Here is a 16,851-nt window from a genome sequence, read left to right on the forward strand (position 1 = left end):
CATTTTGATGGATAAGGTCGTTCTGCTGAATGACTCAGGTTTAAATGTGATGTAGTGCACTTTTACAGTGATCTTTTTTAGAACATCCATACTGCCACCATGTCTTGTCCAGTCTGCGCATCATACCAAATCTCCCCATTCACGCAACAATAGCAGGGATTTAGGTGGTTGGGGGGGTCTTTTAGCGTGCATGTGTAGCCTGCGTGCATGTGCCTCCTCCTGCCGCAGAACAAGTCATTAACTCTGAACACTGCCCTCCAGTGAATTCCTCACCATTGCTGAAATAGCATGTAAATTATTGCCAGCTTTTTAGGGTAGTGTAATTTAAAACCTTTAAAACTGAATACCCTGGACTTCAAAGGCTATAAAAAACCCACTAATATTTCCCATTTGGTTAAGGAGTTATCATTCTCATCCTTCACAATCCTTCTGATTCTTCTCACCACACTGTGTTGTGTCTTTGCCGCCTAAGTAATGATATGTTACAGCAGCGGCCAGTTTGTCAAGGGACTTTTGATGCTCTTTAGCCCGGTTTTTTCCACTTTGTCATTGACTAACCACTTGAACAGGCAAACATTTGCCTTGATGCATGACTCCAGTGCCCCCAGCTACAGTGGATCGTTATTATAACCTTTGAGGAGAATACAGCCACAGATGAGAAGCTTTTGCTTAACACTCCAGCCAATATTTCTCTTGTGTGTCTTTCGACAGAAAGACGTGGAAGTATTCAGTCTGTTTTTGTTTTTTTTGTCTTGTGTGTGCATTTGTTAAAATACAAGAGTACAAAGCTGCTGTGATTCAAGGGAGCTGACGCAGCTTTTTCGCGGTGTCACCTTACATGATGGATGCCTCACCCACTTTCGGAAAGCCTTTGAAAACTCCTGTTATCTCTCTCTTTTTCCCTGTCATTAACACCGCGAAAGAATGCTAAGTTCATATATCACCCCAGCTCATGTGAGCGCAATCTCTTAATGGAATCAGTGAATAAAAGATGAGTTCAACACCCCTGCAGATATTACAGCAATGTTTATGCATATGAATAAACTGCATGCATTAAGTGGCAGAACATTATGTACAATGATTCTCACCTTTTTAAGTGTTGTACCTTGAACTCTTTCTAGTCTTGAGGCAGTCTCAAAAAACATATTCTAATTCAATTGTCCCTGGCTCACTCCCCAGAGCTCCCTTTTTAATTCCTAGATAAGTTTGTTTTGGGACACTGAAGCCAAGGTCAGTCACGGGGAGGGGAGATAGATAATGAACTCATATTGTGTTTCATATTCTGGTTCTCTCGCGCTCTCTTTCGTTCCCTCACCTTCTTCTGCTCTGTCTCCTCATTGTCCATGTCACCATGTCCATTACTCAATTACTAATCTCCTTTGGCCTTAGGAATTCCAGTGCTGACCTCTCTGAGGCAGCAGGCTGAAACCTTCCCAGCATGACAGGGGCACTGTGTCTGTGTGTGTGTGTGTGTGTGTGTGTGTGTGTGTGTGTGTGAATGTGTGTACCCACAGTATAGAAAGACACCCACCCACCAGGAGCGTGCACCCCTTGACTCCCGAGCTGAAAGTCCTGTCCGAGCGATGAGACGCTCCGCCGCAGAACGCTGACAGTCAGGAATGTCTCCCTCACTGTTCGCGCACAGTGGCGTGGATTTCTCGCAGGGAATTGTTCAGAGTGATATGGAATATTTAAGGGTGCATTGTTTCTAATTGGATCACCGTATGTACAGAATTGGGAATATCCCTCGCGTGCCGTTTTTCCACCAGTGCACCGCCGCATCCATATAAATTGAATGATATGGATTTTAATTTCAATGAGATTGCTGGAGTCACGGGTTGCTGGAACAGACTTATCTACAGTTTCACAGCAGAAGTCTGTTTTTCTCCACTTTCAGTCCATTATGTGCAGTCATAGCAATAAATTCACTCCGTAATGTTTTTGGAGATATCTTGCTGCTGCGGTAATAACATAAATTATTGATAGAAGGACGGAGACGGAATGTAACATTCAGCTGTTAATGTGTCACCTTGCATTTTAACTCAATCATAAAACAAGCAGTTGGAGAATGTGCACGTTTATTGACGTAGCCGAGGTACAATTCTGGCAACACATTAAGACGTTTAGTGTGTGATTCAATTTCAGAGTGTGTGCGTGTTCTTAATGCATCTGTGTAGGAAGTGCCACTGAAATGACACCAGGCTGTCTGGTATGTTGCTGATGTGGAGTGTCACCTCTTGGCTGGGGGCTTGCAGTCCCGTGACCTATATTATCAAGTGGCCTGCTGGCTGTGTCTGCCGCTTTGCTTAACTATCAGCTTCCTAACTGGAAATGACAGGGCAGTGTGGATGAGCAGCATTTACAGAAGAGCAGGTCTCTAAAGCACGTCTTTGAAACCCCAAAACGGATGAATGCTGCTGGTTTGATTAATCTGTGCAATGTCGTAGTGCTGAAGGAATTAGTCGATTAATTGATTTGACAGAAAATTAATTGACAACAATTATAGTATTAGATGGATCATTTAAGTCATTTGTTGAGCAAAAATGTATGTCTAGAACGATTATTTTGATTATTTACCAGTCTGTCAATAATTAGCTTCCATTTTCTTCAATGTTTGTGCCACAATCATATAGATGAAGCCCAAGTCGATGCCTTTTAAATTTCTTGTTTTGTTACACCAACAGTCCAAAACCCAAAGAAATTCAAATGCTCACACTTGAGAAGTCGCAACCAGAGAATTATTGGCAGTTTTGAGTGAGAAACATACAACTTAAACGATTTATTGACTATCAAAACAGTTGCAGATGAATTGTCTGTCAATTGACTCATTGAATTATAGAATTGTCATTTTATGTGATTGTAAATTGAATAGTTTGAGTTTTGGACTGTTGATTGGACAAAAATAACTAATATGAAGTGTTTTTGGTTAATTTTTCACTGAATCAATAATAGTCATAAGAGATTATACTATAAAGAAAACAATCATTGTTTACAGCCAGTTTGTCTTCTTCTTGTTATTGGTAGAAATTCTTCTGTTTTTTCTTTAATTTTGTAGAGGCAAACCAGGCTGTCGTAATGCTGTTGTTGTGATGGTTTCTCAATAACTGGTTCTGACAAACCCCTTCCATGGAAACACAGCACATTTCCTTATTCAATATCCGCCTTAACATTTCTCAATCACATATCATGACTAACCACAAGCGAGTATGCAGCTTCCTGACTGTACATGCTTCATCACACCCCACAAACTTCAGCCAGTGCAAAGTTTGCGGGTGAAGTAAAAGAAAGCTAATGGACGCGGCCTGTTGCAGCTCCGTTCATAGACTGATTATATTCTGGACTGTGTTGACAGCTGCTGAATTGCTCTCACCTGTTGTGTTTTGCTCTCAAGCTGAACAAGTCCCCAAACAGGATCTGTTGACACTCACACAAGGCAGCATGTCATTCAGCTGATTGATATGGAGGGAATGGCTGTGTGTTTTTACGGTTTGCTGTTGCTGTGTGTATGCTCTGGTGTGCTATTGAATTACTTGGAAGTACTGCTGTTTGACTCATACATCAGCCGCAAAGCATTCAGTACATTATTTTTGTTTCGAATGGACTCAACTGAGATATTTCATGGTTATGTTTCTCTATATGTGCCGTCAGTAGATTGCATCAAACTACAGTGGCACATTCTGTAGAGATACAGTACAATGTGCTTATTGGCTGCGGGCTGAATGCTATTTACTGTTGCTCTACATTATTCAAATGGCCTGCTTCTCTGAAGGTAGAAACAGCAGTCAGTTTTTCATTGCATGGAAAGCCAGTTACAACTACCCGCCACCACTTGACAGCTGAAGACAGCTCATTATAAGAAGACCGAAAACCCATGTTTGATGTTTCTACTTAGTGAGGGAGGCACAGCTATATCAAGCTATCCCTCGCAGGCTTTTCCTTTATAAGGAAATGCTGTCTCCAACTGGTTGGGATTTGATATGCCTGTAGTTGCAGATGATGTGAGAACTGAATATGGGTAATTGTATAGACAGAGCCCTCAGAGAGAATCGGAAACGCTGAAAAGTCATGTGTTCATGTGTTTGTTTTTATAATATGGCGACAAAATGAAAGGAACACTTTGAAATAACTTTTCAAAACACGGGGAACGCAGCTTAAAATGCCAAAAGACCAGAAAAACTTGACATTTTAAGCTTCACATTGGAAGGATTTACTGCCGAGTTGTCCTTTTGGATTTCATTAGATCGTAAAGGTTTAGCTTTTACTGCGTTCCCTCTCTCCTCATTCATGCATACGGTGATTAAACATGTCAATAATGAGTAAATTAATATTATTTTAATGCCAGTAATATACAGGCTCTTTGAGGGGAAATGTGTACAGGCAGACAGATGCGTGGTAAATTGGAGATAACCAAGGTAAACATCAGAGACCTACTCGGAGTGTCTGCATTTCTGCCTGTACACATCTGTCCTCCAGATTTCCCTGTTTCTGTAATAGCCATCTTCCAGCACACTACTCCACTCTGTCGGTAACAAGCACTTCATCCATTAGTCCTTCAAATGGAAACACATTTAAGCATCTCCGCTTCCATGCTTCTCCATCGGACTTGTAGTTCTTCAAGTATGAGAGTTATTAGATGGGGTTGAATCAACCTTAAAAAAAGAAGAAGGTTGAAGCACATACTGAGAGCAAATCTTATTAAGTAAGCCAGCTGAACAGAATAAAGTATGTACACAAACGCACCACAGTTATATTAGGCTTACCTCAGTGTCAGCCATGCACATCACTGCAATAGATTTCCATTTATAGTTTTCTGACAGTGTCATATTCGTTTTATTGTGTGTCAGGGAGACCACTGGCTCACAGCTTTCTCCTGTTCAATCATTACACTCTCACTCTAACAAATTACATTTCCTCTGCTCCTCTACACTGTCAAGGTGTAATCACAGCCGCTGTGTTAAAAGCATAAAAATCTCAACATTCATGGCGAACATCGGCAGCCTGACTTCCTAAATGCTAATCAAAAAGTCTAAAAACATCTACGTCCCCGTTGACATTGATTTAACTGCTGGCATAAATTCAATTCAGCAATCATCCGCATCATCCATATTCATGGCGCAGTAATTTACTTACATTAATGTGCATCCACAGCCGTAATGCTACTCGACTTACGCATCAATTTAGTTGATAAATAAGGACGTCCTGTTCGTCCAGTTACTTCTACTAGCTTCTGATTTTAATCCTGTTATTTTCACCCTGATTGTGTTCATTTTATACTCCCACATTACTTGCCAGTGGTGGAATGTAACAAAGTACATTTACTCAAGAAATGGACTTGTGTATTTTTTCAACTACATACTTGTTCTACTTCTGCATTTTAGAGGGAACTAATGTACTATTTACTACACTGCATTTTTGACACTTATAGTTCCTACTTTGCTGATTAAGATTTTACATGAAACAATATGGTATGATGCAGTAGTATACTATTACTCTAACCAGTAGTATATATAAAGTTAAGTATCAAAAATGTATTCCACATTGACAAACTCTGATTCATTAAAATGTATTCTTTAGTGACAAAAAAAGAACAATATAATATACTAAAATAACACTTGTGAGCCATTCTTCATAATGACTTCTATTTTAAATTCAGAGGAGGTATTTTTAGACACTGGTATTTCTACTTCTAGTTAAGGAAAGGCTCTGCATACTTCTTTCCCCAATGTTACGTACTCAGTGGAAGTATGGAGAAACACACATAAGACAAATACATGTTTTTTACTTCAAAGCAGAGCTATAATTGTAAACAAAACTACTCATTACACATCACCTAACCCACTGTTTATTAAATTAAAGGCTCTAAAATTCAGAGACTTGGTATATTTTAAAATGGCACAAATCAAGACAAGTCAAAAAGAAATACTAAGAAAGTATCCAAAAGTTGTTTATAATGAGAGAAAAGGTACAAATCATTTGAAAGCAATATGTTTAAGTAACAAAGGGTCAAGTCTAATGTAAAAAATCACAGTTTAAATCACAGTTTAATATAGTAGAGAAAGTTCAAAAGTGTATTCTTTTAATCCCAAATTGTTTGTGCAATTATTTACAGAGCGAAATAGATTTCATGCCGATGTGCTGTTTTTGAAATATTTACGTGTCTGTGCAACAAAACTGTTTCAAACAGAGTCGTAAAATTGTGGCAAAATTAAATAATCCATGACCTTGACATAGTTGCATTGAACTCCCTATATGCGCTGATTGTAATTGGGATTCTTCCCCGCTTCCTTTCAGCACGAGGTAATTGCAGTGTCTGAGAAGGTGATTGTGCGGCTGGAGGACTTGGTGAAGTGGACGGTACCAGACTTCTCAGGATGGACCCACTGTCTGAAGGCCGAGCCTCTCAAACCCTCTGTGCTTCGGGAGCTGGGGACCAACGGGAGGCGGGAGGCCCTCCACCGCTACCGGGAGAGCACCCTGACCAGCGGACTCAACTTCAAGGATGTCCAGCGGGAGAGGGCACAGCTTGGTGAGCGTCAGCAGAAACCTCAATTTCTTTTGCCGTTTTTGAGGTTATTTTTTTGTTGTTGCATTTCTTCATTCCAAAAGGTTACTGCAGACTTTTCAATTTCTCTGGGCTGCTGTAATGTTTCTGTATTTGTGTCCCGTTTCCACCATAAATCAGCTTATGTTTATTGTCCTTTGGTTGGTTTAACAAGTGTTGTCTTGACTGCAGTAATTCATCAGTGTGTAGTTGGAATTCCTCCCGATATAATGAGCTGAGAATCACGCTAATAGAGGCAGGATAGAGGTAATGGCAGCGTGTTTGCCAACGCATTATTATCCTACAGCATAACAGCTCTTTTTAGAGTGCGGCAACAACAAAGGCAGCATTGCAAAAATCACATAATTCAGCTGGTAATGTTTTTAAATAATTGAGTCACATCAAACTGCAGTCTACGGCTCCTCCGACGCCGTCTTACACATCAGTTCAGATCGTAATTGGCTGTGTATCTCTGGAGCTTCAAGGATCATTGCTGTTTGTGTCTGAATGGTTGTCTGGCGTATCCATCATGTATACGGTGCCATTAAGTGTTGGTGATTGTTTGATTCCTGCACCGGGCTCTTTGAGTCTCACGTCAGCATTTCCTATGAATCAGGCCCAACATAAAGCTGGATGTCTCTGTGGATGATTCATCCGATGCAAATAGGAAACTCTGGCATTTGAGCCTAATAATCAGAAAGAACATAATGTTCCCCTTGAAGCTGCTTCCCAGTTATTTGCCTCTCTCTCACATGGCTGTGATGTAATGCCTAATACTGATTATAATGGTATAATGTAGCTTAGCAAACATGCTAGAAATATGCTAGAAATCATGTCTTGTCAGATTATATGTATGTATCCTGCTGATTTAAGCCAGAAATGTAGCTTTTTAATCCTCGATTAATTCATTTTTCATAATCATTTTATGCCTAAAGCCTTTGTGGAAGTGAAACTGCTATAGGCTTGAAAACATGAGCCTTTTTTTTTTTTTGCAGAAAAGAGTGGTTTATTGATGAGTCCTGGACTGTTTTCTGCTCCTGATCTTCCAGGAAGAGAAGCTGTGGTGCGTTTCTATGCGATGCTGTAATGCCCTTGATTACTCGATGTTGCTTGAATCTCATACACAAAAAAGGACAAGAGGATCAATAATGGATGCTTTGTTGTTATTCCAGTAATCCATACAGTTTGCTTGTGCTTGCGTGTGTGTGTGTGTGTGTGATTGCTTGCTTTCACAAATAGATGTGTCAGCCTGCTTCTTAAATGATATTATGTTCCATATCAGGGCTTTCTATAAATGTGCTGTTTCGTCCAGCTTTTATAGATTTATCCATTGTCTGTGTAATAACCGGACAATGATGCTATTGCTACTGAGGGGTTGTGTGTGTGTGTGTGTGTGTGTGTGTGTGTGAGTGAATGTGTGCGTGTGTTGCTAATGAGCAGCGCTGCCGTTAATGACTCCATCAGGCTGTTTCTAAATGCACTTGTCACTCCGATGGGACACTCCGCCAGAGAATCTGCCCACTCAGCAGAACGGGCTCAGACTCTGGCAGGGCACCAGAGACACACGCGCGCGCACACACACGTACACACACATGCACACACGCGCACACACACGCAGATGGACACGTGAACACATGCTACACACCGACAATCAGTGGTGTGCACTCACTTATCCATTTGTTTGTTTGTTCACTACCTCTTTGGCGTGGCGGTTGTTGACAGTCTAACAATATGAGCGATGCGGAGAGTTTGGGAGAGAGTGTGAGATATTACTTATTCTTCAAATGCAAATGCACGTTACTCTGAGCAAGGGTTTGCATAGAAATATGAAATATGCCACTGCAATCCTGCTGACTACCGAAATGAAATATTCATGCCCCAGCAGCAGATCAGATATAAAAGTACTCTGAAAGCATCTTGTAGCTGAATGTCTGTAATTCTGTGTAATATTGGCTCATTGACTGAACTGACTTTTTATGATACAGCTATATGCTCTTTTTTTGGATTGTATTTATAAACAGAAGTGGCTGCTCGCTCTTTTTGCTTGAATGATATATTTGCTGATTGTTATTCTCGGGCTGATCTGTAACTATGTCAGAGGAATTGGATTGTTCCCCATAACAGGATACTGCAGCAATACCACAAGCTGCACAGAAAAACATTGTGAGCTAAAGAGCAATAAAGTGTGCCATTGTTATCGAGGGAAACCGTTCTCTTTTTTTTTTTTCAGTGCGTATCCTAACTTTTCCTGGCACGCTGCCAATGTGAATTAAGTTCACTGTTATATATTGTTGTCTCACAGTCAACGTGTGAAAAATACTGAAGACAAATGTGTCTGAAATATCCAAATGACATTTATATTTTCCCTGATCTGCATCGCATACATAGAGCAATATGGTTTGGTAAGTAAACAAAGCTCCATTCTGTCTTCAGAAATGCATAAAGGGTGAAACCAAAGAGGCCCGCACAGAGTAAATTAATTAATTAGAGAAACAAGTGACCTTTGCTGCTGTCCTGCAGCATCGACAGCTGTGACTCTAAAACCTGTGAGGCAGAGAGACGATTGGTATGATAATTCAAATTCCAGCTTTCGCCAGGCTTTGAAATGCAGTGTTTTAAAAGTGCGGCTGACCAGGAATAAGAGGACCTTGAGAATGACGTAATGTTCCCAAACGCCTTTTAAAAACTGAAAGAAAAAAAAAGAATTTGAAAAATTAAAGAAACAAAGCTTCAGTCTGTTCTTGCCGTGATTTAGACAAGAACATTTGGATCACTCTAATGTTTGTACTGCACATATGATGATATTGCCTGCAACCATTTAGCTTAGCTTAGCATGAAGACTGTAAATAGGGGGAAACCGTTAGCTTGGCTCTATCCTATCAAATCTAGAGCTCACAAATTAACATCCTGTTTGTTTAATCTCGAAAAAATGTGGTGGACTATTTCTTGGCAGAGTTCCGTAACGTCTTCCTCTTGTTGTCACTGTGTTGTTGCCACAGAGCCAGGCTAGCTGTTTCCCCCTGTTTCCAGTCTTTGTGCTAGGCTCTTGCTGCAGCCTCATATTTACCTTACAAACATGAGAGTGGTATCATCTAACTCTCGGCAAGATAAAGGATGAAAACGGTTTACAAAATGTTGATTTTAGTATGTATAGTTTTTCAAGGATCTCTATGAGCTAAAAACACACAACAATCTGTCTCCTCGTGGCCTGCATGTAACACAAAGGACATTAATCACATTAAAAACAGTGTAGTTTCCCACATACAGTAAACCAAGCCCAATAATCTTATCACTCGAATAATTCTTCGAGTGCATGAAGAGTGATGTATTGTACTTTGCAGTCTTTACATAATCTGTAATGTGATTCACTTAATCAGGTAAGGCAAACCGTCCACTCAGTTTATCTTGTATTGGACTGAGCATTAGAGCTTCTTTTTACTGTTCAATCCACCAGGGATGACTTGCCAGGGAAGTTTACATTGTGCCCCACTATCTCTCCCCAGAGAACTGGCCTGATTCTTTTTTTTTTTTTTTTTCATTGCTGCCTGCCGAAATTGGTTTCTGCTCGTATACTACGAGGCCGAGCGTCTGCGAGCTGTATCTGCTGATACAGTTTCTTGGCTTTAGCCAGAAGAAACAGAGAGCTGTAGAAGGAAAATAAAAAGGAATAAAATACAAAAAAACAAAAACAAAAGGATTGCTCTTGCTCACAAAATAGCTCAATAGGTTTTCGGTCTTGTCCTTCTTCAATTCAAGCCAGTGAGCAGATAGTGAGTTGAGATGATGTGGAGGATTATACAAGGTCAAAGCTTGTGACTCCTGCATTCAAAGAACATAGATGGTGTTCCTGACTCCTGCCTTCACCTGTAGCATCATCAGTAGCTGGTTCATCCCTCAGCGCTGTGAGGATCAGGGCTGTCTGAGAAAACAACCCGTGTATCCGTGCAGGCGGAGAAAATATACAGTGTATTACCAAAGCAGTCACCCCTCCCCTCGACTTTTAATACTATTTTTGTGCTGCAGCACCTTTTGAAAATTGAAGTAAACGACACCATACAATTACAAACATATTATGATCTGACTTATTACTGTCTGATATTATATGTCTACTGCAGTGCTGCATATTAAAACTGTTAGGGATGGTAGTTAAGGTCAGTTGTTCATTTTTCAAGGAAAGGCATGTTATTCATGCAGCTTCTTTATTCTATGAAATAAGCTGTAAATAGTGAGCTTTGATTGATGATTTCCATCCAATAGGCCCCTTTCACAGCGGCCATTCTGACATGCAGGTTAAACACACAGGTGTAATTGATAAAAGGAATTACGGTCCCATTTTATTCAGTGTGTCACAGCTATTACAGTGAGCCAACAGGCACAGTGGCCCACCTAAATTGAACAGGGACATAATTAATGTTGTTAATAACACCTGTGTTTACCCTGCAATGACAAGTAAAACTGGCTGCTACATCAGTGTCCAGAGTCAAATGTGACGTGATGTATTTGAAGTTGTACTTGAGTTGTATGTATAAAATGAATGACATTATGGCATTTACCTCCTATAATCCTCAATAACTGACCTAACTGACTGTGTCCTAATTCCATACTACATACTGATTCTCTACGGTATATTGTTGAACAATTTTGCAGTTAGCATTTTATGATGGGTGTGATGCGCTACAAGTCAAAGTTCAGCCGGTCTCACCTTTTTTCGGCGCTCCAAAGACGCGTTGAAACGTCAACCAATCACGTGCTTTTGTTTCGCCCCTTACCTTCCACCTAATGAAATTCTGTAAGCCAATTCTCAGTGCTATTTTACGTCATTACTATGTCAACAACCTCTTGAGCTTGGCTGCTTTGTTGCCTTTGACGCTTGTCATGTTAAAATAACATAGCGATGGCTGCTCAGGTGTTTAAAGTTTTGACAGTGAGCGAGCATGCACAATACCAGGAACCTGAAATCAAAGCAGCTAAAAGCAATTCAGCCATCAATTGTATTATTTACACCTTGGCGTTTCCTATTATAACATGTCAAGATGTCTCATGTGAAAAAGGCCTATTTCTTTGTCGAACAATAATGAACATCAACAAAATGAAGCCTCTTTTACGTCCTAATACTTTACTGCCATTTTTTTAGTGTGCACACACTCGGAACGTACTCAGAATAACAGTGTTGTCTGGAATTGGGACGGACTAGTACTTTACTCTATGTGATCTGAGCTAAACGCACATTGATTGAGCTGGAAGGCACAGTAGGCCAGTGAGGCACGGAGGGGATATCACTGCATTTGAAGATTCTACACAGCCTCGCACTGCTCGGGGATAGTACGACTGTATTTCCACCTGATGCCACATCTGATCGGTTTGCCAGGCTTGGCACATATACCTGAGTTGATATCCCGACAATATTTCAGTCGGAACATTTCAATTTGATGTAGAGGGTAGATTCTGTCCCTTTTCAGAGACTGTTGAGAGCGTCACTGAATGTGTTTATGCGGGCAGGAACCCGGCGATAAGGAAACAGACAGATGCTGTCTTCTCATGGTTGATTTGTCTTGGCGACAATACAGAACAATATTTGGCACTTTGAGTCACTATCACACATGAAAATGTTTTATGTTTCGACTGCAACGTGGGAAGGAGTAAAGCGGTTTCTTGGAAAAGATAAAGAAAAAGTGTTGCGGTGTTACAAGAGTAATGGTATGTTGTGACTCCGACAGAGAGAGAGAGAGAGAATGCTTTTGTAAGACACGCCACACTGTGTTCCTCCATTCAGAATATGTGGCAGATTGTATCGTTTGCACTTGTTTGCTTTCCGCCCTTCAAACATATTTGCTTCCCCTTCTGCTTTTTTTCCGCAGAACTAATTCTACAAACTGTCCAAAATCCTTTTTTTAAGTAATTTAATGGAGTGTTTGTATTGATTATGTGCCTCCCTCACCCCTCCCCACTTTCTCTCCTTCTTTGGTATGTTTTTTTTTTTCTCTTCTTTTTGGTGGTGCTGGGAGGGTTTATGGCAGTATCTTCTTCATTATGCTCAGACCTGTAGGAGAGAGAATCACAAGCTGTTTTTCCTCGCTGATGTGCTCATATCATTAATTCACTTCTGACTGGCCGGAAGCCAGAGAATTCTAAATCTGTAAGCAGTAAATTGTGTGCCGGGGTGGAAAAATCTATTAGATGTTTGAGCATGCCTCGAATTTGAATGGGAGAAAGAGAGAGAAAGACACACTGTGAGAAAAAGAGAGAGAGAGAGACCACCCTACATCTCAGCGATATCCTGTTATGGCTCGCACCGTTCTCAAATTCAGCTTCGTCGGATAGCTATATTCATTAATAATTTGTGTTATTTTATTTCTAGAATGTCACATAATGTGTTTTTTTGCTTTGAGCGAGGGAGGGGGCTGAAGGCTGATGTGGATGGTTAAACAATGAGAATGGCCTCAGAGGAAATGAAGAGCTCCGTCTCTCCATTAGCGAGGTCTGAAACAACAGTTGTGTCTCTCTTCTCTCCATCAGTCAGGTCTGGAACAACAGAGATGCTATTGATGTGACCTCTGCCAGGCATCTTAAATAGACAGAAAGGGAGTGAGGTTCTTTCATAACACACTAGCTTATCTCCTTCTAAGACAAATTTTTGTGTGATTATCTTATTAAGAAACGCCATAAAATCACATGAATCAGGAGTTGTTGTTTTTTTATCTCAGGTTGTGTTTTGTTTCTTAAACAAATTGCCTGCTAGTTCCAGTTACACTCTGACTCACACTTAAGTGTTACCCAACCAGCAGGCTTACTGAAGAGATTTCTATATTTGTCTTTGTCGAGATGATGCTCATTTCAAGTATTACTGCAGCATTAATATTTCAGTGCCGAACTGCCTTCTGTACACGTCTCCCTGACATGTTATGTTGACATTCTGCCTTATATGTGGATGATTCTGTGCTGCTCAGTGGGCCTTCTACACATCACAGATTGTACAATTAACAGCTCTGCATATTTTATGAGCATGCCAGTCCATCTGCTTTATGAATGCATGTAAAACTGTCCTGTCCTGTTGTGTGTATTAAAAGGGCTTGAATTTCAAATCCACATTAAGAAAAACACACAAATGGACATAGCATTGTGAAATGAATATGAGCAGTGCTGGAATGTAAATAATTTACTAAATCTCTGTGCAGATTTAAGGTACTTGTACTTTTTATTTTATACATCATACTTCTCCTGCACTACTTTTATTTGTCAGTTTAAGTCACTATACTTTACAGATTCAGATTTTGCAGACACATATGAAACTCCAGAGCTGATGCATCTTTACAGATTAAACTACCCAACCGTGCATAAAATAGTTAAAATTAGCTCCACTCAACAGTGAAATACTACTTATACACTAATGCATCAGTAAGTGTAGAGTATACTCATAGGAACAATGTTGAGGACTGAGTAGGCTCATGCGCACTTTTAATTGTGATACTTATGGTACATTTAGTTAATAACACTTCCATGTTTTTTACTTAACTGACACTTTTACTTAAATACAGGATCTGAATGCTTCTTCCACCGGTGAATATGAACTATTTCAGATTAAGGCACATGAACTCGATTGATATCATTGCATTGTCTCGGATAAGTGAATCTAGAGAGTGTCGGTACATTTCATTTGATACTGGTGTAGGATGATTTTCTATTGTTGTTTCTGTTGGTTCATACAGTTGATCGTGAGTTTCCAATTTAATGTGAGTGTAAAAGATCCGTTGCGAACTTGAATCATGACTCACTTTCAAGCTTTGCGGCTGTATGATTTATAAGACCGATCTGCGCACATTGATAATAATAACTTGTATTCCACAGCATGTGTATGTGTGTGGGAACAAAATACCCATTTAATTCTGCCTTAACATTACAGTGTTAGAAAAACAATTTCAGTCAGACCTGTGCTAAGGTGAAAAATAGCTCTCTCCACTGATTGCAGATCAGCTTTCTCGACATCCACTTAATATCTGTTATAATCTGAAAGGCAGCACTGATGCAAGAGGGTCACATACTGTAATCAGCTGCATGATATATACTGTAGTACACAGTGTGGAAGATAGACTTCTAGCCTTGTAGGAATAACATAGTGTTCATTTCACAGCACAGAGGTAATGCATTTTTCCTGCATTCAAAGGTAATTGCAATGGGGGCTTTGATAGATTCCAGACCTTTGGTCGGAGCTGTGTGTGTGTGTGTGTGTGTGTGTGTGTGTGTGTGTGTGTGTGTATATGCTCACACATACTTGCTTGGATACATAACTGTTCTTAATGCTTTTATTAAGCCAAAGAAAAACAAATGATGTAATTTGTATTTGCAAAATATCTCTGTGCAGATGGTGTAATATATTTTGGTTTCTATTGACTTCCCAGAGGAGTTGGAAGGAGTGCCTGGGCTACAAACAATAGATCATTGATGCCTCTCTGTCCTCTTTTTCAACCTGTCAGTCCATTTCCTTGTTATGTACTAGCCTGAGGAGCACTTGGCAAAATGAGAGGCATTCAGCCAGTCTTGTTTTTCCCCCTGATTTTCCCCTCAGCCATAACTCAGGGAAGCTGTTGTTTCAACCGACGTGTCAGAGGATAATATTTACAGTTAACATTAGCAGAGTCACTGAATCCCTATATACCAATGTAGTATAGGTGTAACCTTTATTGATCTTGCAAATGATGATTATTAAATGGGAGAGAGGACATCTGAGCAAATGGAGCTGACGCTAGATACATAACTATAACCTGATATTTCAGTCTTTGTCAAAAGCAAAAAAAAAGCAGGAAGCAAAAGTGCATTTATCGCTTCATCACTATGACTGGCAAGGTTTTAAACAATAGAAACCGTTGCCAAATAATTGTCATTCTGTGTCTCTTCTCACCGTGTTGTCATACTGTATACAATATACAAAAGACTCACTCATATTGGACCTTTTTTACTTGCGAGGTGTTGCGAAAAACAAACAAACCCCACAGCAATATTACAGAGAGAAATAGAAAAATATGGAGTGACCAGTAAACATAAAGTTGTTATCGGAGCGAGTAGATATTCTCCATTGAAGTTCTTATCTTTCCTGCGAAATATGAGTCAAGCAGCTACAAACACTGTATGTGCTGCATTACACTGATTGCAGCTCTGTTGGTAAAGCGGAGGTTTGCCCCATCAGAAGTCATGTTCTGTAATCTGGAATGAATACGTTTAAAGCCAAGCTGCTCGCAGTTTATCAGAAATTACCTGCTTGTTTAGCCAGATACTGTGTGTTTCACATGAGTAACACGGCAGCCTTGTGAAAACAGTTTGTGCAGGAGCGAGCTGGGGAACTTCAAACTGAGATCATTAGCGGTTGTGGAGAGAAAACAATTGTTAGTGGTTGTTTTCTTTTTTGTGGGGCTGTTAGAGTGTGTAATCACAACTAAGTGCTGGGAGAATTTCCTACAGTTTGCATTTCTGGGATTTGCTTTTGTATCTTCAGTACGCTTTATATCAATGACAGCACATAAACAAGAAATCTGAACAGATGGTGCTGGTTTTTAATGACATATTGCTATCTGTAAAGTCTCTCTCTGAGCCACAGACTAAAACATCTCCCCTTGGGGAGCGCACCGCTCTAGTTGTTATCATCCGATGCTAATGTCACTCTTTTCTTTGTCACATTGTCAAGTCCTCCAGCTAAATAAATGCAATGTAAATTGAGTATTGTGCTGGATGTAATTATTGAAAAGGGTTCCAGTTGGCTTGACTCTACGGGCTCTGTTTATTTAAAGCCCTCCTCCTCTGTACAGATCTGATGATAGAGAGAGAAGGAGAAAGAGAGGTTCTTATATAATGACAGGAATTCACAATAGAGCCATGCTGAATGACAACCCCCCCCCCCCCAAACAAACAACCCCCCTTCTCTTCCTCATTACAGTTTTACTATTGGGAAACCTGCCTGTCTCAAATAGCCACTAGTATTATTCCTTTTCCCCCCTCCTGCTCTTTTTGTTCTTCATTCTTTTACTGAAAACATATTAAATCATGTTTCCTTTTGCACAGTTACACCCTGAGAATAAGCCTGAGTAGATAATGAGAGGCCCTTCTTTGAGGAAATACACACGACAACTTTGATCTAGAATGGCATGTAATTCCTTGCCTGACCCAATTCCCAATCTCCTGATAAGATGCTTTTTTTTGTCTCGCTCTCCCTCCTTTGCGCTAACCTTCCCGCAGAACTCACTCAAATGGGAAGTTGCTGTCCCATTAAAGATACATTTAAAGCCAAACATGTCATCCATTTCATTCTGCAGGAGGAGGAT

The 16,851-nt window shown here is 40.2% G+C and overlaps 1 protein-coding gene across 3 annotated transcripts in view; it reads left to right on the forward strand.

Annotated features, from left to right (window-relative positions):
* The window catches only part of arid5b (AT-rich interaction domain 5B), a 72,593-nt gene that overhangs the window by 4,452 nt on the left and 51,290 nt on the right, over positions 1-16,851 (forward strand). The window contains exons 2-3 of one of the 3 annotated variants that reach the window (XM_076075675.1): positions 1,515-1,697; positions 6,292-6,526. In XM_076075675.1, the coding sequence (XP_075931790.1) occupies positions 1,620-1,697; positions 6,292-6,526 (313 nt within the window). In that variant the 5' untranslated portion in view covers positions 1,515-1,619. The remainder of the gene's footprint in view (positions 1-1,514; positions 1,698-6,291; positions 6,527-16,851) is intronic. The other 2 variants (XM_076075676.1, XM_076075674.1) reach the window with 2 other exon arrangements.

The sequence above is a fragment of the Anarhichas minor genome, unplaced genomic scaffold (assembly GCF_050575085.1).
Source record: "Anarhichas minor isolate MPS153535 unplaced genomic scaffold, ASM5057508v1 ptg000054l, whole genome shotgun sequence".
Classification (NCBI taxonomy): Eukaryota; Metazoa; Chordata; class Actinopteri; order Perciformes; family Anarhichadidae; genus Anarhichas; species Anarhichas minor.